General features: G+C 43.5%; 1 protein-coding gene across 4 annotated transcripts in view; it reads left to right on the top strand.

Moving 5' to 3' along the window:
- WDR7 (WD repeat domain 7) overlaps window positions 1-22,903 on the top strand; it is a 378,155-nt gene that overhangs the window by 34,421 nt on the left and 320,831 nt on the right. For all 4 annotated transcript variants that reach the window (XM_070050123.1, XM_070050124.1, XM_051851193.2 and 1 more), the window contains exons 5-12: window positions 748-922; window positions 7,832-7,908; window positions 9,657-9,776; window positions 11,952-12,097; window positions 13,170-13,272; window positions 16,167-16,305; window positions 16,534-16,782; window positions 17,462-17,682. In XM_070050123.1, coding sequence (XP_069906224.1) covers window positions 748-922; window positions 7,832-7,908; window positions 9,657-9,776; window positions 11,952-12,097; window positions 13,170-13,272; window positions 16,167-16,305; window positions 16,534-16,782; window positions 17,462-17,682 — 1,230 coding nt within the window. The remainder of the gene's footprint in view (window positions 1-747; window positions 923-7,831; window positions 7,909-9,656; window positions 9,777-11,951; window positions 12,098-13,169; window positions 13,273-16,166; window positions 16,306-16,533; window positions 16,783-17,461; window positions 17,683-22,903) is intronic.

Below are 22,903 nucleotides of genomic sequence, written 5' to 3'. Positions count from 1 at the left end.
GGGAGAGCAGGATAAGTACCTGGCTCCTGCCATCGGATCAGCGCGGTGGGATGGCCGCAGCATGCCGGCCATGGCAGCCATTGAAGGGTGAACCAACGGCAAAGGAAGACCTTTCTCTCTGTCTCTCTCTCTCACTGTCCACTCTTCCTGTCAAAAAAAAAAAGTGGAGTAGCTGGGTCTCGGACCGGCACTCATATGGAATGCCAGTGCTGCAGGTGACAGCTTTACCCACTATGCCATAGTGCCTGCCCCAGAATTTGCTTCTGATATTTCAACATTGATCATTTTTCACTTCTGAAGTAGATAATTAGTAATTATAAGCCTATAGTCACCTATTTCCATTCATTTAAAATTCATATCATTTTTGTGACCTACCTGAGCATCCCTATGATTTGATTTGTGAGACTGTTTTATTTAGGTGTTTTAATTCATTCAACAGGCATGTTTTAGATGCTGGAGGGGGATAAAAAGAAGAATTTTCACGAATTCTTTTGACCCCAAGATAGGTCAAAAGGGAAGATAAACATGTTAGGAGAAGAACAATTTTTCTTTGATATTTTAAAACATTTCTATAACTTGATGTATTTTTATGTTTGTACATACACACATATAATGTGTACCTTAGAGTTTACTGCAGAAGTTGAGAAAAAGGAGGAGAATATAATAAACTTGATGAATACATATTAATCAAATATCTGAACTAAAGGAGTATACTTAAAAATTTTTTTCCTTTGGATATGAATTTAGTTCTACCAATTCTCAGTTGGAAACCAGCGGGAAGGAAGGCTTTTGTGCCATGGACATTACCCTGAAATCCTGGTTGTGGATGCTACTAGCCTTGAGGTGCTCTACTCCTTAGTATCAAAGATCTCACCAGACTGGATTAGCTCCATGAGTATTATTCGATCCCACCGAACACAAGGTCAGTGTATGATGCCTTTAAGGCACTTAAGTGCCATGACTTAATGTTCAGCTTACTGCCAAGTTCAAAATTTATCCTAAATTAATAATTCTGGTTATTTTCTTCTATTTAAAGAAATCACTGCTCCAATAATTTATAGTCTGTCTCCTCCTTCATCAAGGCGTCTTTGATTGAATTAAGATTTAACATGTTAGATTGTCTGCATTCCATGGGGTAGATCACTAGCTTTTGGCAGTCTGAGAGTGTGAGGGTGATTTCCTGGAGTGGGGGAAGGATAGTATCACTCAGGGGTATGGTGGGGTGAGCCATAGTCTCACCTGTGCATGTCTTCAGACCACATTTGTCACTTGCATAAGAAACACAGGATGTGAATCCATTTCCTATGGAAATAATGAAAAGGGAAGAGATTATACATAGTTAAATTTATTGAAGTTCTTGGTAAGTACCTGGTATATAGTTGATGCTCAATAACATTACTAATCTTTTCTTCATTTCTGTTGAAATCTTTCTGTAACAGGCATGAGGGTATAAGTAAGATTGTTGAGAAGAATAATAACTAACGCCAATAATTAATATCAAACATTGAATGTATATTTTCTAAGCCTTTTTAGAAGCATTCTTTTTCTGCCAAACAACTTCATGGTTCTGTGGTTTTCTATAAAGCCTCAGCTATAACAACCACCCATTTATTGAGTATTTTTTTTTAATTTATTTTATTTATTTGAAAGTCAGAGTTACAGAGAGAGTCAGAGACAGACAGAGAGGTCTTCCATCTGCTGGTTCACTCCCCAAATGGCCACAACGGCCAGAGCTGCACCAATCCAAAGCCAGGAGCCAGGAGCTTCTTCTGAATCTCTCATGTGGGTGCAAAGGCCCAAGCACTTGAGACATCTTGTACTGCTTTCCCAGGCCATAACAGAGAGCTGAATCGGAAGAGGAGCAGCCGGAACTAGAACTGGCACCCATAGCTCTGGCCCCATTGAGTGCTTATGCTATCAGGCTCTGTGTTAAGCATTTACATGTGATTGACTCTCTCTCTCTCTCTCTCTCTCTCACTCACTCACTCACTTTTTACAGATTTATTTCAAGTATTTGAAAGGTTTACCTGAGGAGGAGTAGAGAGAGAGAAGTCTTCTACCCACATGGTCACTCCCCAAATAGGTGCACCAGCTAGGGCTATGCCAGACCAAAGCCAGGAGCCAAGAACTTCCTCTGGCATTTGTGCAAGGGCACAAATACTTGGGCCATCTTCCTCTGCTCTCCCAGGCACTTTAGCAAGGAGCTGGGTCGGAAGTGGAGCCGCTGGGACTTCAATAGTGCCCTTATGGGATGCCAGCATTGCAGGCAGTGGCTTTACCCACCGTGCCAAAGTTCTAGCTTGATGGACTCTCATAATATCCTGTGGGGTAGGTTCTTTTGTTAGTAGTTCCTACTTTCATATAGATGAGACTGATGAGGTTTAGTGGTAGAGTCTGCCTAAGATCACAGGATAAACATGTGACTGACTGGTGGCCGGATGGACTCTGGAGTTGTGACTGACCACTGTGTTACACTGACCCCCATTCATGAGATGCTTCAACTTTATAGCAGCTTCCCTTTGTAACCCTTTAGAAATAGAAATCAGAACGCCGGCGTCACAGCTCAATGGGCTAATCCTCCGCCTAGCGGCGCCGGCACACCAGGTTCTAGTCCCGGTCAGGGTGCCGCATCCTGTCCCAGTTGCCCCTGTTCCAGGCCAGCTCTCTGCTATGGCCCGGGAGTGCAGTGCAGGATGGCCCAAGTGCTTGGGCCCTGCATCCCATGGGAGACCAGGAGAAGCACTTGGCTCCTGCCTTCGGATCAGCGCGGTGCACCGGCTGCGCCGGCCATTGGAGGGTGAACCAATGGCAAAGGAAGACCTTTCTCTCTGTCTCTCTCTCTCTTACTGTCCACTCTGCCTGTAAAAAAAAAAAAAAAAAAAAAAGAAATCAGAACAAAAGTTTTTGGTCAGTAGCCATTCAGCAAGTATTGAATGCCTACCTACTGTATTCCAGGTACAGAGTATTTAATACTTAAGGGACTCAAATTCTAGGAAGGGAGAGTGATACATCAGCAATTGATTTGGAGTGCAAAGTGTGGCGGTATGGAGGGAGGGTACCTAGAGAATGGCAGTGTAGGGGCCCAAGTGCAGTAGGAAGGCTGCCAGGCCACAGGAAGGCTCTTTTAGGATTTGGAAGGTAAGTGGAATTTGTTAGGCAGACACGGGGATCAGGATGTTTCTGACAGAGGAAAACTTTATACAAAAGTGCAAAAGCATAAGAACTAGTCTAGGTGTGTGTGGGAAGACAAATTTTCGTTCTCTGTGATATCAAGTTTGAGGGAAGTAGTGGCAGGATGTAAGACTGGCAAAGTAGGGGCCGGCGCCGTGGCTCACTTGGTTAATCCTCCACCTGTGGCACCGGCATCCCATATGGACGCCGGGTTCTAGTCCCAGTTGCTCCTCTTCCAGTCAAGCTCTCTGCTATGGTCCAGGAGGGCAGTGGAGGAAGGCCCAAGTGCTTGGGACCCTGTACCCACATGTGAGACCAGGAAGAAGCGCCTGACTCCTGGCTTGGGATCGGCATGGCTCCGGCCATGGCAGCCATTTGGGTGGAATACCAATGGAAGGAAAACTTTTCTCTCTGTCTCTCTCTCTCACTGTCTAACTCTATCTGTCAAATAAACAAAAAACAAACAAAAAAGGACTGGCAAAGTTGTCAGGGGACAGCTCATGGAGGGCCTTGTGTGTTGGATTTCACTTTGTAAGTCTGGGTTGGTAGGCTTGTCCTCTAAAGAACTAGGTAGAAAATATTTTAGGTTCTGCAGGCCATGTGGTCTGTGTTTCAGCTACGCACATCTGCTGTTGTGGCACAAAATTAGCCAGGGACAATACATAAATGAATGAGCCTGGCTGTGTTTTCATAAAACTTTATTTACTTAAATAGCCTTTGAGCTGGGGTTGACCCTTGAGCTGTAGCTTGGGCAGTCTTGGTAAGAATAAGTCCATGAAAAAATTTATGTTTAAACACCACCTGGGTGGCATCATTGAAAATGGTTTAGATGGGAACAAATGAGATAGGAGTATATTGTAATAGCCCAGCTGAGAGGGACAGGTCTGAACTAAAAACTAAAGCAATGAATGAGGAAGAGGGTGGAAGGATTCTCCATGCTTCCTACAGGGCTGTCCTACAGATTACTGTGTTTTTTTTTTTCTTTGTTTTTGTATTTATTTATTTGAAAGGCAGAGTGGCACAGAGAGGGAGAGACACAGAGAGATCCTTCATTCTTTGGTTCACTCCCTAGATGGCTGCAGCAGCCAGATCTGGGTCAGGTCAAAGCCAAACATTAGGAACCTCACCCTGGACTTCCACATGGGTGGCAGGGGCCCAAGCACATGCACCATCATCTACTGCCTTCTCAGGTGTGTTAGTAGGAAGCCAGGTAAGAAGCAAAGCAGCTTGACTGGAATGAGCACTCTATATGGAATATGGGCATCATAAGCAGTGACTTAACCCATTGTATCATCCCACTGGCCCTCAAACAGTTCATTTAATAACAGTAATAACTAACCTTTATGACAATTTAGCACGTGCTGAGAGGTGAACTTGTGGTGCCCCTTAATTTTCATATAACTCAACTGAGTTGGTGCTGTTTCTCATTTTATTTGCCTCCAGATAACCACATTGAATTTAAGATAAGTTAGTTATTGTCGCTCCCCCTCTTCGTGGAGGAACGACACAGGACCCTGCGCTGTTCTTCTGTCTGCTCGGCCCTCCCTGGGTTTGCTGCTGGTTCTTCCCGGGTTGGCTACTGTCCCTTCCACCTCCGTGGAAGGGCGGTTCCCCCTGGCCACATTCCCCACTTCCGCAGGGGAGCGGCACTCCGCCGGCCGGCTCTCTCGGGGGCTGCACAGGTGTTCCTCTTAGATGTTCCCCTTAGATGTTCCTGGTGCATGCCGTCTCTCTCCTCCTTTATAGTCCTCCTCCGCCAATCCCAACTCGGCTACCCACACGCCGAGTACGCTGCTCTCCTCCAATCAGGAGCAAGTCCTACAGTTTGTCAAGTTGGTGAGAGGCAGCTGGGTAGAAGCTGTTTACTTCTCTCCCAGCGCCATATTGTGGGAGAGCAGATGCATAGAATAAGTCTTAATTCCAGTAACTCAGTCCAGTCCGGATTGCTCCCCACAGATCCCCCTTTCTTTTTATTTTTGGCGTTGATACGCGCCTGTCTTCGGTGCCCCGTGGCACACACTCTGCTCTGCTTGCTAGAGTTGCCACAGGTTCTTACAAGTCCTATCAATCAGGCAAACCGAATCCGGGTCCTCTCTTCGCCATGTTGTGAGGAGGTTTTTAGGCGCTGATGCGTGCCTGTGTTCGGTGACCTGCGGCTCACACTCTGGTCGAGCCGCTTGCTGGTGCTTACCGCCTTAATCAGGCAGACCGAATCCAAGCTTTCTCATTGCCGTATTGTGGGGGAGACTTATTAGTGTTGGTTCGTGCCTATCTTCGGTGACCTGCAGCTCATACTCTGGTCGAGCTGCTTGCTGGTGCTTACCGCCTTAATCAGGCAGACCGAATCCAAGCCTCCTAATTGCTGTATTGTGGGGAGGCCTTACTGATGTTAATTCATGCCTGTCTTCGGTGACCTGCGGCGCATAAGCTGCTAGCCGCCGCAGGTGCTCATCGCCTCACTTAATCAGGCAGACCGAATCCAAGCTCTCTCACTGCCATGTTGAGGGGAGGCCTTTCTATTTCTCTATTTCTCTATCTCCGGGCATTCCTACTTCTCCCATTTTACTTCCATCTTCCAGCATTCCTATTTCTCTCACTTTACTTCTAAACTTCTATTTCTCCTATCCCTGCAGCTTCCCGGTGCCTCGCCCTGCCGGCAGGCTCCGCCCCGAGGCTGCTTCTCGGCGCCTCGCCGGCTCTGAGCCGCTTCAGCCTGCGCCTCTCTCATCTGCGCGGCTCGGCTTTGCGCGCACACTCCGCGGTTACGCACTAGCCCCGCGTTCCCTATGTACTTGAGCCCCGCACGCTCTGTCTGCGCGCGGCAGCCTCCACGAGTCACACAGCGTAGCTTACGTGTCCGCCACTAGCATTCAATCCAAGTTCCCCGGGCTAGCCTGGCGAATTCAACCCAGCTTACGTCTCCGCCCCACAGTTTGGCTTCCCGTCCTTTGCTCCCCGGGCTAATCAGACGGATCCCAATCTGGCTTACGTTTCAGCTTCTGGTTTCAACTTTTCGCCCCCTATTCCCGGGCTAACTTGAGAATCCCAAAGTGGCTTTCGTTTCCGCCTTGGCCTGCCCCCCGCGGCTTCAATTTCCCTAACATTTTTCTCTACCCGGTATGTTTCCCCAAACTTTCCTCCAACGATATTCCTCCCTCATTTCTCCTGGCCTCTCCCCACAGTCCACGTCCGAGTCTGTTTGTTCTAGCTTTCACTTTCGCTTTTGACCTTAGAGATTTCTCCCAGCTTCCCCCCGTAGTCCGTATCCGAGTCTATGCCTAGGCTTTCAATAGCTTCTTCCGGCACCTTTTTCGTCCGGCTTTTCCCTAGGCTGTTTGCTAGTCTCTCTCTCCGGTATTTTCCCAGTTCTTCCCGTTTCTTCCCTCTTAAGTTTCCTATCCATCCTAGGTTTCCTATCCGTCCTAAGTTTCCTATCCGAGTCACGGCACCATTATGTCGCTCCCCCTCTTCGTGGAGGAACGACACAGGACCCTGCGCTGTTCTTCTGTCTGCTCGGCCCTCCCTGGGTTTGCTGCTGGTTCTTCCCGGGTTGGCTACTGTCCCTTCCACCTCCGTGGAAGGGCGGTTCCCCCTGGCCACATTCCCCACTTCCGCAGGGGAGCGGCACTCCGCCGGCCGGCTCTCTCGGGGGCTGCACAGGTGTTCCTCTTAGATGTTCCCCTTAGATGTTCCTGGTGCATGCCGTCTCTCTCCTCCTTTATAGTCCTCCTCTGCCAATCCCAACTCGGCTACCCACACGCCGAGTACGCTGCTCTCCTCCAATCAGGAGCAAGTCCTACAGTTTGTCAAGTTGGTGAGAGGCAGCTGGGTAGAAGCTGTTTACTTCTCTCCCAGCGCCATATTGTGGGAGAGCAGATGCATAGAATAAGTCTTAATTCCAGTAACTCAGTCCAGTCCGGATTGCTCCCCACAGTTATCATTGAAGAAAACGTGACTTTGATTTTAACATGTGCCCCCTTCACTCTGGAGCTTTGTAGTGTTCATGCTCCTGGAGTGCACATAGATTATTGTGGTGCTGAATCTGGTCCCCTAACAAAAACTTACGAATGTAGGTTTTATATCATGCTGTGTTGGAAAAAGAATTTGTTTTTCTCCTCTGTCTCCCACACAACAATCCAAACAGAAGACTTCTGTGGCTTTTGAGGGTGTGGGGATTTCCATCACTAGCAAGCAAGCCGTTAAGCCTGCAGCAGACACCAGCTGTTTCCTCTGGTCACCTCAGTTCTGACTCTGTGCACCTGGAGATGGAAGCAGACCCCAAGGTTGAGGGCTCTGTGCCCAAGACCATCTCTGTAGTTGTCAGTCTGAAGCTCCAGCTTGTGTGACCTTGCTGTTGACCAGTAGGCTTCTGACTGATCGGTTCCTACCACATCCTTCTTGGGTTCAGTGAATTTGCTCAAGCAGCTCAGAGAACTCAGGGCGACACATAGGTGTACTGGTTTGTTATAAAGGATGTTACAAAGGCTACAGATGGAGCTGCTTCTAAATCTGGTTTCTATTTCATGAAGTAGAGAATGAAGTTTTTCTGCAACTTGTGAAAGCTGCTATTATTTAATTTCATTAAAGCAAACTGGCTTAATATTTAGAAAGAAAACATATTTTGTTTGTAACCTGGGCTTCTTGTGCCTTCTCGGCCTAGAGGACACTGTGGTGGCACTCTCGGTGACGGGCATCCTGAAGGTGTGGATCGTTACCTCTGAAATAAGTGGCATGCAGGTGAGACAAGGGAAGCTGGGAGTGCTTTCTCTGTTTTTATTCTTACAGTCTAAAGTTTTAGTCCTGACTTGTTCCTTCCCTTTCTTTTCCTAAGAAGGGAAAATGTTTTGGGATCTTGCAGACATGTAATAGAAGTTCTCTGTAAATGGTTAGCATAAGTGCATTGTTGTTTTTCATATGTATTGGAAATAACTGCTCCCTCAAGTATCTGAAATACAGAAACATACTGCAGAGGATATAAAGTAGAGACATATAAAAGAGGTGGAGTTTTCCACAACTGCTTTCTAAATTAGAAGTTAAAAAAGATGAGGCCAGCGCTGTGGTGTAGTGGGCAAAGCTGTTGCCTGTAGTGCTTACATCACATATGGGTGCCAGATCGAGTCCTGGCTTCTCCACCTCTGAGCCAGCTCTCTGCTATGGCCTGGGAAAGCAGTAGAAGATGGCCGAAGTGCTCGAGCCCCTGCATCCGTGTGGGAGACCCTGAACAAACTCCTGGTTCCTGGCTTTGGATCAGCTCAGCTCCAGTTGTTGGCAGCCATTTGGGGAGTGAACCAGCAGATGGAAGACCTCTCTTTCCCTCTCTCTGCCTCTGCCTCTCTGTAATCTGCCTTTCACATAAATAAATAAATCTTTAATAAAGAAAGTTAAAAGGTAATTTGAGGGAAAAAAAGTAAAGCAAACCATCACTGAAAGTGTGTAAGGCTGCCTTTAGGCCTCCATTGCAGGTATAGGGGCTTGATTTTCTTGTTATTTTTAATCAGTAAGAAAGGCAGATCAATTTTCAGATAATATTGATGCTAATCTCTCTCTCTCTCTCTCTTTTTTTTTTTTTTTTTTTTTTTGACAGAGTGGACAGTGAGAGAGACAGAGAGAAAGGTCTTCCTTTATCGTTGGTTCACCCTCCAATAGCCGCTGTGGCCGGCGCACTGTGGCCGGCGCACTGCACTGATCCAAAGCCAGGAGCCATGTGCTTCTCCTGATCTCCCATGGGATGCAGGGCCCAAGCACTTGAGCCATCCTCCACTGCATTCCCGGGCCATTGCAGAGAGCTGGACTGGAAGAGGGGCAACCGGGATAGAATCTGGCGCCCCGACCAGGACTAGAACCCGGTGTGCCAGCGCCACAGGCGGAGGATTAGCTTATTGAGCCACGGCACCAGCCTAATCTCTCTCTCTTTTTTTTTTTTAAAGATTTATTTGAAAGGCAGTGTTACAGAGAGAAAGAGTGGCTGCAGTAGCCAGGACTGGGCGAGGCCAAAGCCAGAAGTCAGGCTCCAGGAGCTACATCCTGGTCTCCCCAAATAGGTACAGGAGCCCAAGGACTGGGAAGATCTTTGCTTTCTCATGTGCATCAGCAGGGAGCTGGATCAGAAGTGGAGCAGCCAGAACTTGAACCAGCACCCATATGTGAACCTTTGTTGCAGGCAGTGGCTTAATCCAGTATGCTACAACGCCAACCCACCGCTAATCTCTTAAACTAGAGAAGCTTTAGGATTGAATTTGGTAGAAACTAGAGGAACTGATCAGTTGTTATTGTTTTTTTTTTTTTTAACCTAAAGGACATATAGCTACAGATACTAGGATTAATACACTTTTTACTATTTTTGCCAGAGTGATGACATTCTCACATATGGCTTTAAATCTTGAGTAGCTTTGTAGCAAAGGCACTTGTACCCAGATGTTTTTAGGGTGATAATTTTGTTGATAACCAAGCTATTCCTAAAGCTTCACAAATCTTTCTCTTTTCAGGATACTGAGCCAATATTTGAGGAGGAATCCAAACCTATTTATTGTCAGAATTGCCAAAGCATCTCCTTTTGCGCATTCACACAAAGATCACTTTTGGTTGTGTGCTCCAAATACTGGAGGGTAAGATAACTACACATCAGGAGCTATATTTTTGTCCTTCAAGATATTGGTGCATCAGTCTTCCAAAGAGAATTCTAAGGCAATACTGGGTGCGAGACTGTTTTAGTAATTTTGAATTCCTATCTAATTTCCATACCATTTTTGAACACCAGAGACTTGTCTTTGTTTTGGTTCATGGAATGATTCAATTAGTGACTGTATTTTATTGGTCTTAATTTCAGCTTTTTGTCACTGTTTAGTTATTGTCTTAGTACAATGTAAACAATATAGTGAATATTCTGCAGGTTGAACATTTTTGGTAGGATATTATTAAATCTGGTTGACGTTTTTTGGCTTCTTGGAGTTGAGAAAGTCTTCCTCCATCATTTCAGATGATGATTTAAGGAGAATATAATTTCTCATTCCTCAACTTTAATATGTACATGATAGAAAATTAAGCAGCATGTTTTAAGCACTTGCTCTATTTATTTTTAAAGCTAGCGTTTTTTATTTTTAAAGCTTTCCATCTGTTATTTCTTTTCATTTTCCCAACACTCCAAGGATAGGTATATTATTTAATCCTCCATAACAAATTATTCCAAAATTTAGAAATGTAAAAAACAAACTTGCTTTATCATTCAAGTTCTCTGGGCAGGAATCTTGACATAGCTCAGCTGGGTACCTCCGAGCAGGGTCTCTCACAGGCTGCAGTCCAGGTATCTGTTGGGACTGTGATCTTGACTCTTTGCTAGACTCTGGGTGGGTCTGATTCCAAGATCCCTCAGTTGGCAGTTGGCAGGCCTCGGGTTCTTCAGTGACTATTGGTTGGAGACATTATTCCTTGCCATGTTGGTGGCTCTACAGGGGTGCTCATGATGTGGGAGCTGTCCTTCAGAGTAAGTACACGAGACAAAGTGTCCCCAAGACCTACTGAAGCTTGGAATTCAGATCTCATCACCTGTACCATATTGTGTTCCCTGGAAACATTTGCATAGCCCAGCCTGTTCACCGGATTGCACAATGATGTGAGTGCTGGAGTTAGGAGCAGTGGAGCCGGCTTAGAGCTTTCCAGCCGTAGCAGCAGCAGATGAGGCTGCGAAGGCACAGAGGGATAAACTACGAGACTAAGGTGGTGCAAGTAGTGGTGGAGTGGCTGAGTTACAACTCAGGTCTTCTGGCTGTAGTGGTAAAATAACACTGAGGTGGTCCTGCGGCCAAACAGAATGATGTCTTCAAATATTTATTGTCATGCTTAAGTTTTCAATTTTAATATAGTTGAATTATTATCTTTTATTTTGTGGTTCTAAGACATCTGTGTCATGTTTAAAAGGGCTTACTATGTACTGAGATTTTAAAAAAGCAAAACAAAAAGTAAGTACCTGTTTTCCCCAATACATATTGTTTTTATATCTGTGAGTATTTAATCTGGAATTTATTTCGCATAAATTGTGACATATATATTATTTCAGCTGAAGACCCGAGTTCTTGTTGCCATTCATTGAATAATTCATCTGTTCTTGTGCCTTGACAATATGCTGTATTCCTATCTTATTGCATTCTGTTTCCAGACTTCTTGTCTATCCATTCATGAGTTAATTCTGCATTATTTTAACTTCCATAACTTTATGATTTGTTTTAGTAGATAATAGGACTGATCTCTTTATTATTCTTTTGTAGACTTTTCTTGCTTCTTATTTTAGTTAGTATCATATGATGATAAATATTATGGCAAATAATGGAGATTATGGCAAGTCAACTAGTATTTATTCTTACTCCAGGGCTCTGCACAAGCAATATTATTTTCTTTAAAGGAGAGCAAGATAAAAACTTGAGGTCATTGTGTAATTACTCATTCCTCTTGGGGAAAACTTCTAACAATTATAGAATGTATTTTATTCAAACATTGTAGGTGAGAATGTAAACTGGGATAGCCACTGTGGAAGACAGTATAGAGATACCTCAGAAATCTGAATATAGACCCACCATATGATCCAGCCATCCCACTCTTGGGAATTTAACTTGACCACATGCTGGGGGTCACTAACAAAGTATCTTTATCTGAGGAATTGAACATTAAGGACCTGAGTTAGTTAAACATATTTCTATTTCCAGAGCTTTATCTAAGTTGAAATGTCACTAGGTCTTACTTAAATGGCATCAACATGGAGAGGATTGTGACTTTCTTATTCCTTGTAGGTATTTGATGCTGGAGACTATTCCCTGTTGTGTTCAGGTCCCAGTGAAAATGGCCAGACGTGGACTGGAGGGGATTTTGTATCAGCAGATAAAGTCATCATTTGGACTGAAAATGGGCAAAGTTACATTTACAAACTCCCTGCTAGGTATGCAATACATAAGAAATCAGGATTTTAATCCAAGTAAAAAAAGCAGAATTTGGTATGTAATCTGAAAGTATGAAAATGTAGGTTCTATAAATAATTTAGGTTACAGACATTAGAACTTCTTAACTTATACTTAAAATGCAATTTAACTTTATTTATTTATTTAAAAGGTTTTTATTTAATTTATTTGAAAGGTAGAGTTAAAGAAAGGGAGAGGCACACAAAGAGAAAAGAGAGGAAAGGTAGCTTCCATCTGCTGGTTCACTCCCTACATGGCTGCAATGGCTGGAGCTGGGCCAGGCCAAAGCCAGGAGCCTGGAACTGCATGCGGGTCTCCCATGTGGGTAACAAGGGCCCAAGTGCTGCTATCCCAGGGGCAAGTTAGCAGGGAGCTGGTTTCGAAATGGAGCAGCCAGGATTGAACTAGTGCTGATGTGGGATGCTGGCATCACAAGCAGCTGTTTAACCTACTGTGCCACAATGCTGGCCCCTAATTTAACTTCTAAGTACCAAAATTAGGTGGGTTTCTGCTTGAAGGATTTTTCTGGTTGCATAAATGTTTGAATTTCAAGCCTATAGTTAAATTAACTTAGTTTTATTTTTTGAATTTTTAAAGTTTTAATTTTTTTTTAAGATTTACTTTATTTGTTTGGAAGACAGAGTTACAGAGAGAGGTAGAGACAGAAAAAAAGGTCTTCCATCCACTGGTTCACTCCCCAGATGGCCGCAACGGCTGAGCTATGCCAATCTGAAGCCAGGAGCCAGGAGCTTCCTCCGGGTCCCCCAAATGGGTGCTGGGGCCCAAGGACTTGGGCAACCTTCTACTGCTTTCCCAGGCCATATAGCAGACAGCTGGATCACAATAGGAGCAGCCAGGACTAGAACTAGCACCCATATGGGATGCCAGTGCCTCAGGCCAGGGCGTTAACCCGCTATGCCAAGCACCGACCCCAATTAACTGTATTTTTAAACATTCTCCTTTGTCCATTATCAAAAAAAAAATTCTGTTATGAAATGATAAATTATTTAATGTCAGTATTTTAACTAAGTGTTGTATTTTTTTCATTTTCAGTTGTCTTCCAGCTAGTGATTCATTCCGTAGTGATGTGGGGAAAGCAGTTGAAAATCTAATTCCTCCTGTACAATATAGCCTCTTGGATCGAAAAGATAAAGAGGTAAAATTTTTCAGGTACCATTTATAATTGATAGTTACATTGAACACATTCTTTTATTAAAAAAAAAGATTTATTTATTTATTTGAAAGTCAGAGTTAGACAGAGAAGGAGAGGCAGAGAGAGAGGTCTTCCATCTATTGGTTCACTCCCCAATTGGCCACAATGGCCAGAACTGCACTGATCCAAAGCCAGGAACCAGGAGCTTCTTCCGGGTCTCCCATGTGGGTGCAGGGGCCCAAGGACTTGGGCCATCTTCTACTGCTTTCTCAGGCCACAGCAGAGAGCTGAATTGAAAGTGGAGTAGCTGGGATTCGAACTGGCGCCTATATGGGAGGCTGGCACTGCAGGGGGTGGCTTTACCCGCTTCGCCACAGTGCTGGCCCCCAGAGTTTGTGATTTCTAACTACCTGTTTAATGTTGACTTCAAGTTGAAATACAGAAGTACTCAGTACTGAGTTTTCAGCTCTGTTCTATGTGCATTTAGAAAGAAGCTTTGGTTTAGGAGATAAAACTTTCCTTTATGTCCTGTGTCCCCACAGCTTAATGGACATAACACTGTGTTCTAGCTTTCTGTGGACAGATGGTAAGGGGAAGGCAATTGTTTAACCACAGGTTGTTTTTTTTTGTTTTGTTTTGTTTTGTTTTAGATTTAGTTACTTATTTAAAAGGCAAAAGAGGAGAGACAGAGAGATCCATGAATATTTTGAGTATATAGAATTTAAGGATCTATGTTTAACTGAGATTCTTTATAGCCTATTTGTTCTTTACTCTCCTAACTTAAATCCTTACTACTACTGTCCAACCTAGATGGTTGCATCCAGTTAAATAAAGGTATACTGACCTGTATAAAAACAAACATAGATTAAAAAAAAAAACTACCATAGATCATTTTTTAAAAATATCAGCTCCGGGGCCAGTGCTGTTGGTGTAGTGGGTAAAACTGCCACCTGCAGTGTCGGCATCCCATATGGGAGCCAATTCGAGAGCAGGCTGTTCTACTTCTGATCCAGCTCTCTGCTATGGCCTGGGAAAGCAGAAAAGGGTCCATGTGCTTGGGCCCTGCACTCATGTGAGAGACCAGGAAGTAGCTCCTGGGTCCTGGCTTCAGATCTGTCCAGCTCTGGCCATTGCAACCATCTGGGGAATGAACCAGGATGTAAGATCTCTCTCTGCCTCTGCCTCTCTGTAACTTTGCCTTTCAAATAAATTAATAAATCTTGAAAAAAAACTCCCCAATACATTTTAAATTAAAATGCATTTATTATGTGGTATGAAGCACTCATATGTTAAAATATTGATTATTACAGCTGCTGTAGCAATTTCTCCTTTTTAGTATATTGTTAATAGTTAAAATTTTCAGAATTTAGGGAAAGTTAGGAAATTTTTGTTGGGCTTAATATATGTACTTTCCATAAGCTAGTGTTTTTTATATAACAACTGATACCAAATACAGGAATTTGTTAACTATAATTGTCAAAATTGAAATCTGTTTTTTTCTGTTTTTCTAAGAGTCCATGCTTCAATATTTCAGTACTTGTGAATTAATACTCTGATTTTTAATTTTAAGGGTCCACAACTGTTTAGTATTTTCAAATAAGTGATCTCACTGAAGGCATGAGATTGTAAGCTAAAAATAATTTATTTCAAAAATAGAAGTATACACAAAACCCTACTGAATAGTTTTTGTTTCTATTAGCTTATAACTGACATACCAAGTTAGGTTAAAATTGATTTTCTTTCTTTCTTTTCTTTTCTTTTTTTTTTTTTTTTTTTTGACAGGCAGAGTGGACAGTGAGAGAGAGAGTCAGAGAGAAAGGTCTTCCTTTTGCCATTGGTTCACCCTCCAATGGCCGCCGCGGCCAGCGTGCTGCAGCCGGTGCACCGCGCTGATCTGAAGGCAGGAGCCAGGTGCTTCTCCTGGTCTCCCATGGGGTGCAGGGCCCAAGCACTTGGGCCATCCTCCACTGCACTCCCGGGCCACAGCAGAGAGCTGGCCTGGAAGAGGGGCAACCGGGACAGCATCCGGCGCCCCGACCGGGACTAGAACCCGGTGTGCCGGCACCGCAAGGCGGAGGATTAGCCTATTGAGCCACGGCGCCAGCTAAAATTGATTTTCTAAATGTGACCAAGTGAAATATTATGTTATTAGTTGAAAACTAAGTTAATTAACCAAAAAGGTGTTCTAGTTTCATAATCTTGGTTGTTCTATTTTGCTGCCTTTTTTTTTTTTTCAATTTTTATTTAATTATTTGAGAAGGGATGGGAAAAGAGATTTAGTTTTCATCTTCTAGTTCACACTCTAAATGCCCACTATGGCTGGGGGCAGGCCTGGAGAAGCCAGGGGCTGGGAACTGAATCTAGGCCTCCCGCATAGGTATCAGGAACCCAATTAAGCCATCACCACTGCATCCCAGTGTCCTCCTTAGCAGGAAAGTGGAATTAGGAAATGGAGCTTGTAATCATACCCATGTACTCCAGTGTGGGGCACTGGTGTCCTCACTGCTTTTTAACCATTAGGCCGCATACCTGTCCCTGCTTCTAAATGACTTACCAGGAGTGGGCAAAACAGCAATCAAATAAATTGAAGTGTTGTGGCTAGAAACCATGTTTAATGAAGCAGAGAGAAAGAATGTAAGTACTAATCATAGAGAAAGACTATAAATACAGTTTTCAATGCTTTAGATGTTTGTTATAATAGGTTTGAATATTGGTTTATGTATATATTAATGCTACAAAATTACATTAAAACATTGTTAAATAATCATACCATAAATGCTTTTTTAACTTGAATACTTAGATGTGAGTATCTAACATCTTTATTCAAAGAAATATTGATGGGTGAAATCTTTTGATTACAAACATAGCTGAAGATATTTTTAAATAATTTTTGGCAGTTGCTTATTTGTCCTCCTGTTACTCGATTCTTCTATGGATGCCGGGAATACTTCCATAAACTGTTAATTCAAGGGGATTCCTCTGGAAGATTAAATATCTGGAACATCTCAGACATAGCTGATAAACAAGGTGAAGAAGGTAATAGTCATTTGCAGTGACTTCCTAGTTTTTAAAATTTAACATCTTGAATACTAACCACTGGATAACAAATTCAAAATGTACATACATCATTTTTTTCTGGGGATTATATTTGATGACAGTTATATTTTAGTACATTGCTGAATTTGCCAACATTATTGTAATGTTTTCAATTTTATTTTAACATCCAAAAATGTTTTTCTTTTATACAAAACAAAACCTCTACAGAGCTGGAGATGACAACTTCTGTTAGTTTGCAAGAGGCATTTGATAAACTGAGTCCTTGTCCTGCTGGAATTATAGATCAGCTGAGTGTGGTTCCCAATAGTAATGAACCTCTGAAAGTGACTGCAAGTGTGTACATACCAGCACACGGGCGGCTTGTTTGTGGCCGTGAAGATGGAAGCATAATTATTGTACCTGCCACACAGACGGCCATAGTACAGCTGTTGCAAGGGGAACACATGCTCAGAAGAGGTATACCAGTCTACAGATGTCTACAGTGTTTTAAGAACCCTATAAATAATGATAATGAAATATCTGTACTCTGTTTCTAACAAATATAATGAATCAGTATAGTTGATAGTGTGCCATATAGTTGGCGGAGTTTAATGTGCAGCTAATAAAATATTCAGTGCCTACATTATTGGAATAAATACCATATAATGACTGTAAATAGAAAAGTATCCAATTTTATCTCTTGGTATACATTAATAGTTTGAAATAATAATATTATTATTTCAATGGATGACTAAATATATTGCCAGTAACATGGATGATCTTCTAGATCAGTGTTGTCCAACAGAAATATGATACAAATCATATATGTAATTTTCTAATAGCTATGTTAAAAACTAAAGCCAAACCAGTGAAATTAATCATTGTAATATATTTATATAACCTAATGTGGAAAATTATTTTCATTCCAACTTCTTGACTATTTTTCATTTATAACACATACCAATCCTGAGCACCCCATTTCAGGTGCTCCATTAGTCTTCTATAGAATATTGCACAAAGCAATTTTAGAAGATAAACTTGGAAGCTTTTTCCTATGATATATTTTGTAGCTTTCTGGCAAGTCATGTTTACTTTTATTTGTTGAAACTTTGTAAGACTTTAATTTTCCCATTTTAAATCCAAAACTCATTCACAGGTTGGCCACCTCACAGAACACTCCGGGGTCATCGGAACAAAGTCACATGTTTGCTATATCCTCATCAGGTCTCAGCTCGGTATGACCAAAGATACCTGATATCTGGAGGTGTGGATTTTTCCGTCATAATTTGGGACATATTTTCTGGAGAAATGAAACATATCTTCTGTGTTCATGGAGGCGAGATTACTCAACTTCTAGTTCCACCTGAAAACTGTAGTGTAAGTTGGTTCATATCATGTTAAAGATTATTTCAGTGTGGTCAAGCTATGTCACAATCAGGCATGTAAGTGGAATCTAAAGTAACTTAGGGAAATTGTGACACAAGAAGTAACAAAACCCTTTCAATTTTAGAACTAAAATAATAGACTTAATATTAAGACAAAGTCATGATCATTTATATAGAAGACTAATACAATCCTTTTTCCATTAATAGCTCCTAACATAGTGGCCATTTAGAATATGTTTATTGAATTAAGTTTCAATCTTTAGAAATGATTTAAATATCCCTGGAGACATTGTATAGCCTCATTATTTTCAGGTCCATCTGAGCGAAAGGATAGTGAACACGAACTTTGAGGGAGGCACAACATGTAGGAAGAGTTCATTTACACCAACAATGAATGTGACAAGGGAGAGAAGTTTCACAGCTGCTGATCCTGATCCTGATTTTGGAAAATTTTGTACATGTTTTTGTGGAAGTAGATTTCTTTCTTAGTGATGTGTTTCAAGTTAGGGCATGATGTCAAGTAAAAAGCAAGTAATTTTAGAAATGTGAGATTTTAGGACACAATCATGATTCCCTAACACTCACATGTGTGTGCACATGCACACTTGTCTTCTTGCATACATATTTCATGCTTGTCATGTCACCAGTTCTGAGGTTACTGAAATTCAAAATGATCTTACTGGTGTATCTGGTGTAGTATTTACAAAAGTTACTTCAAAACCCACGGAATTTTCTTTGGCCTTTCTACATACCTTCTTAATCTTTATTTTATATCTATATCTATATCTATATCTATATCTATATCTATATTTAAGATTTATTTATTTTATTTGAAAGGCAGAGTTGCAGAGAGGCTGAGAGAGAAAGAGAGAGGTCTTCTATCCGCTGGTTCTCTCCCCAGATGGCCACAATGGCTGGAGCTGTGCCAATCTGAAGTCAGGAGCCAGGAACTTCTTCTGGGTCTCCCATGCAGGTGCAGGGCCCAAGGACTTAGGCCATCTTCCACTGCTTTCCCAGGCCATAGCAGAGAGCTGGATCGGAAGTGGAGCAGCCAGGACTCAAACCGGAGCCCATATGGGATGCCAACACTGCAGGTGGTGGCTTAGCCCTCTACACCATAGCGCTGGCCCCCATTATATTTTATTACCATATTCTGCCTGTGATAGACTATTTGATTTGGTATTGGTGGCTCTGTAAAAAGTCCTAGTACCAGTGTCTCTCATTATTTTTCCTGCCAGACTTAAAAATTTGGGTCCTTAATTGTTCTCTTTCATCTTTTTTATTCTTTCTTTTTCTTTTCTTCTTGTTAGTCTCTTTTCTTAATCACCATGAAATATTAGTTTGTGTTTACTTAACCAGTTATGTGTCATATTTTAGTGAATTAGATATCATTGTAATTGCACTCATAACAGTACTGTTACACCCCTCCCCCTAAACTTTGTTTTATAGTGTTTATGTTCCAAAATGGAACATGGGAATTTTCATCTATGAATGCATATTTGGTGAAATATCGAATTTTTCAATGGTCAGCTTCATTATTTAGTTAATATTTGGTGCCAATTTAGAACAGCCATTTTTTTTGCTAACTTTTTTTTTTATAAGAATTAAACAGGAGCTAGTTTCATGGTGCAGTGGGTTAAGATGCTGCTTGTGACAATGACGACTCTTATCAGAGCGCCAGTTCGAGATATAAAATGTTGGTACAGTTCAGGATTGTGTAGTATCAAAGGCTTGTTAAGAATAATTCTGAAGGTTTTGGGGAGCAGTACTTATTCTCTTCCCAGTAATATGTTTAAATGTTCTAAGGTGTATAAGCTTACATTTTGGAAAGAGGATCTGGCAAGTATTTCAGTAAGTTTTCTACAAAGCAAACTGTAACTAGCAAAGGAGAGCTATTAACAATATGCTTTAGTGTTTGAGGGAAGGGTCATATCATAAGTAGGGAGAAATAAATAACCTTGAGAATTGACTAACTATGTTGATTTTTATATGGAGTGCTGGAATTTGTGCTTTTGAGATCTCTATTATGTTACCTGCCTGTTCTGTCTCTTAACATTATAAAATGTAGAAGGGGGGGATCATTTGATTTTTATTTCTTTTCAGTAGTTTGATTTCTTTGGTTTTAAAGAATAAGTGATATATATATGTATATATATCACTTATATATATGTTTAATTCTCATTTTATTTGAAAGACAGAAAGAAAAAACAACAGAGAAATAGAGCGAACTTTCCTCTACTGGTTTATGCCCCACATGCTCACAACTGAGGCTGGATCAGATCGAAGCCAGGAACCTGGAACTCAATCTGTGTCTCCTATGTAGGTGTCAGGAACCTAAATGTTTGGGCCATCACCTGCTACCTCCCTGGGTGTATGTTAGCAGAAAGCTAGATAGCAAGTGGAGGAGCTGGGCATTCAACCAGTTACTCCAGTATAGGATGTGGGCATACCAAGCAGTATGTTTTTATTTATTTATTTAAAAAAATTTTACAGTTTCTATTTAGTGACTGTTGTGGGGAGCAAACCGGACTAGACTGTTACTGGAATTAAGACTTATTCTATGCATCTGCTCTCCCACAATATGGCGCTGGGAGAGAAGTAAACAGCTTCCGCACAGCTGCCTCCAGTTCAACCAATTAACTGTAGGACTTGCTCCTGATTGGAGAGCAGCGTACTCGGCGTGTGGGCAGCCGAGTTGGGATTGGCGGAGGAGGACTATAAAGGAGGAGGCACCAGGAACATCTAAGGGGAACATCTGAAGGAACGCCTGTGCAGCCCCCGAGAGAGCCGGCCGGCGGTGTGCCGCTCCCCTGCGGAAGTGGGGAATGCGGCCAGGGGGAACTGCCCTTCCACGGAGGTGGAAGGGATAGTAGCCAACCCGGGAAGAACCAGCAGCAAACCCGGGGAGGGCCGAGCAGACGAAAGAACAGCGCAGGACTCTGTGTCGTTCCTCCACGAAGAGGGGGAGCGACATAATGGTGCCGTGACTCGGATATGAAGCCTAGGCAGGGTTTAGTGTCGTTCCTCCACGAAGAGGGGGAGCGACATAATGGTGCCGTGACTCGGATAGGAAACCTGACTCGGATAGGAAACCTGACTCGGATAGGAAACCTAGCTTGGATAGGAAACCTAGGACAGATAGCAAACTTAGGAGGGAAGAAACGGGAAGAACTGGGAAAATATCGGAGAGAGAAACTAGCAAACAGCCTAGGGAAATTACCGGAGAGAGAGACTAGCAAACAGCCTAGGGAAAAGCCGGACGAAAAGGGTGCCGGAAGAAGCTATTGAAAGCCTAGGCATAGACTCGGATACGGACTACGGGGGGAAGCTGGGAGAAATCTCTAAGGTCGAAAGCGAAAGTGAAAGCTAGAACAAACAGATTCGGACGCGGACTGTGGGGAGAGGCCAGGAGAAATGAGGGAGGAATATCGTTGGAGGAAAGCTTGGGGAAACATACCGGGTAGAGAAAACTGTTAGGGAAATTGAAGCCGCGGGGGGCAGGCCAAGGCGGAAACGAAAGCCACTTTGGGGTTCTCAGGTTAGCCCGGGAATAGGGGGCGAAAAGTTGAAACCAGAAGCTGAGACGTAAGCCAGATTGGGATCCGTCTGATTAGCCCGGGGAGCAAAGGACGGGAAGCCAGATCGTGGGGCGGAGACGTACGCTGGGTTGAATTCGCCAGGCTAGCCCGGGGAACTTAGATTGAATCCTAGTGGCGGAGACGCAAGCTACGCTGTGTTACTCGCGGAAGCCGCCGCGTGCAGAGAGAGCACGGGGCGTGAATAGATAGGGAACGCTGGCGTAGGCCGTGGTTCAGACGCGAAAGGGTTAAGCGTGGAGACCGCGGAGCGCGCAAAGCCGAGCCGCGCAAAGCCGGGAAGCTGCGCAGATGAGAGAGGCGCACGGGCTGAAGCGGCGAGGTGCCGGAAAGCTGCGGGGATAAGAGAAACAGAAGTTTAGAAGTAAAAGAGAAATAGGAATGTTGGCAGACAGAAGTAAAATGGGAGAAATAGAAATGCCCGGAGATAGAGAAATAGAGAAAAATAAGGCCTCCCCTCAACATGCCAATTAGAAGGCTTGGATTCGGTCTGCCCGATTAGTGAGGCGATGAGCACCTGGGCGGCTAGCCGCAGGTCACCGAAGACAGGCATGAATTAACATCAGTAAAGCTTCCCCACAATGCAACAATTAGGAGGCTTGGATTCGGTCTGCCTGATTTAAGGCGGTAAGCGCCAGCAAAGCTCGACCAGAGTATGAGCTGCAGGTCACCGAAGATAGGCACAAACTAATACTAATAAGTCTCCCCCACAATACGGCAATGAGAAGGCTTGGATTCGGTTTGCCTGATAGGTTTTGTAAACACCTGCAGGCAGTTCTAGCAGAGCAGAGTATGCGCTGCAGGGCACCGAACACAGGCACGCATCAGCGCCTAAAAACCTCCTCACAATGGCGAAGAGAGGACCCGGATTCGGTTTTCCTGATTGATAGGACTTGTAAGAGCCTGTGGCAACTCTAGCAAGTAGAGCAAAGTGTGTGCTGCGGGACACCGAAGACAGGCGCGTATCAACGCCAAAAATAAAAAGAAAGGGGGATCTGTGGGGAGCAAACCGGACTAGACTGTTACTGGAATTAAGACTTATTCTATGCATCTGCTCTCCCACAATATGGCGCTGGGAGAGAAGTAAACAGCTTCCGCACAGCTGCCTCCAGTTCAACCAATTAACTGTAGGACTTGCTCCTGATTGGAGAGCAGCGTACTCGGCGTGTGGGCAGCCGAGTTGGGATTGGCGGAGGAGGACTATAAAGGAGGAGGCACCAGGAACATCTAAGGGGAACATCTGAAGGAACGCCTGTGCAGCCCCCGAGAGAGCCGGCCGGCGGTGTGCCGCTCCCCTGCGGAAGTGGGGAATGCGGCCAGGGGGAACTGCCCTTCCACGGAGGTGGAAGGGATAGTAGCCAACCCGGGAAGAACCAGCAGCAAACCCGGGGAGGGCCGAGCAGACGAAAGAACAGCGCAGGACTCTGTGTCGTTCCTCCACGAAGAGGGGGAGCGACATAATGGTGCCGTGACTCGGATATGAAGCCTAGGCAGGGTTTAGTGTCGTTCCTCCACGAAGAGGGGGAGCGACAGACTGTCTTCCTCAACTTTTTTTTAAACATTTTTATTATTTATTTGAGAGATTTACAAAGAGAAGGAGCGACAGAGAGAAAGAAA

This window comes from Oryctolagus cuniculus, chromosome 10 (assembly GCF_964237555.1).
Source record: "Oryctolagus cuniculus chromosome 10, mOryCun1.1, whole genome shotgun sequence".
In the NCBI taxonomy this organism is placed as follows: Eukaryota; Metazoa; Chordata; class Mammalia; order Lagomorpha; family Leporidae; genus Oryctolagus; species Oryctolagus cuniculus.
The sequence above is the reverse complement of the archived record's forward strand: the minus strand, read 5'-3'. Positions and strand labels throughout refer to the sequence as shown.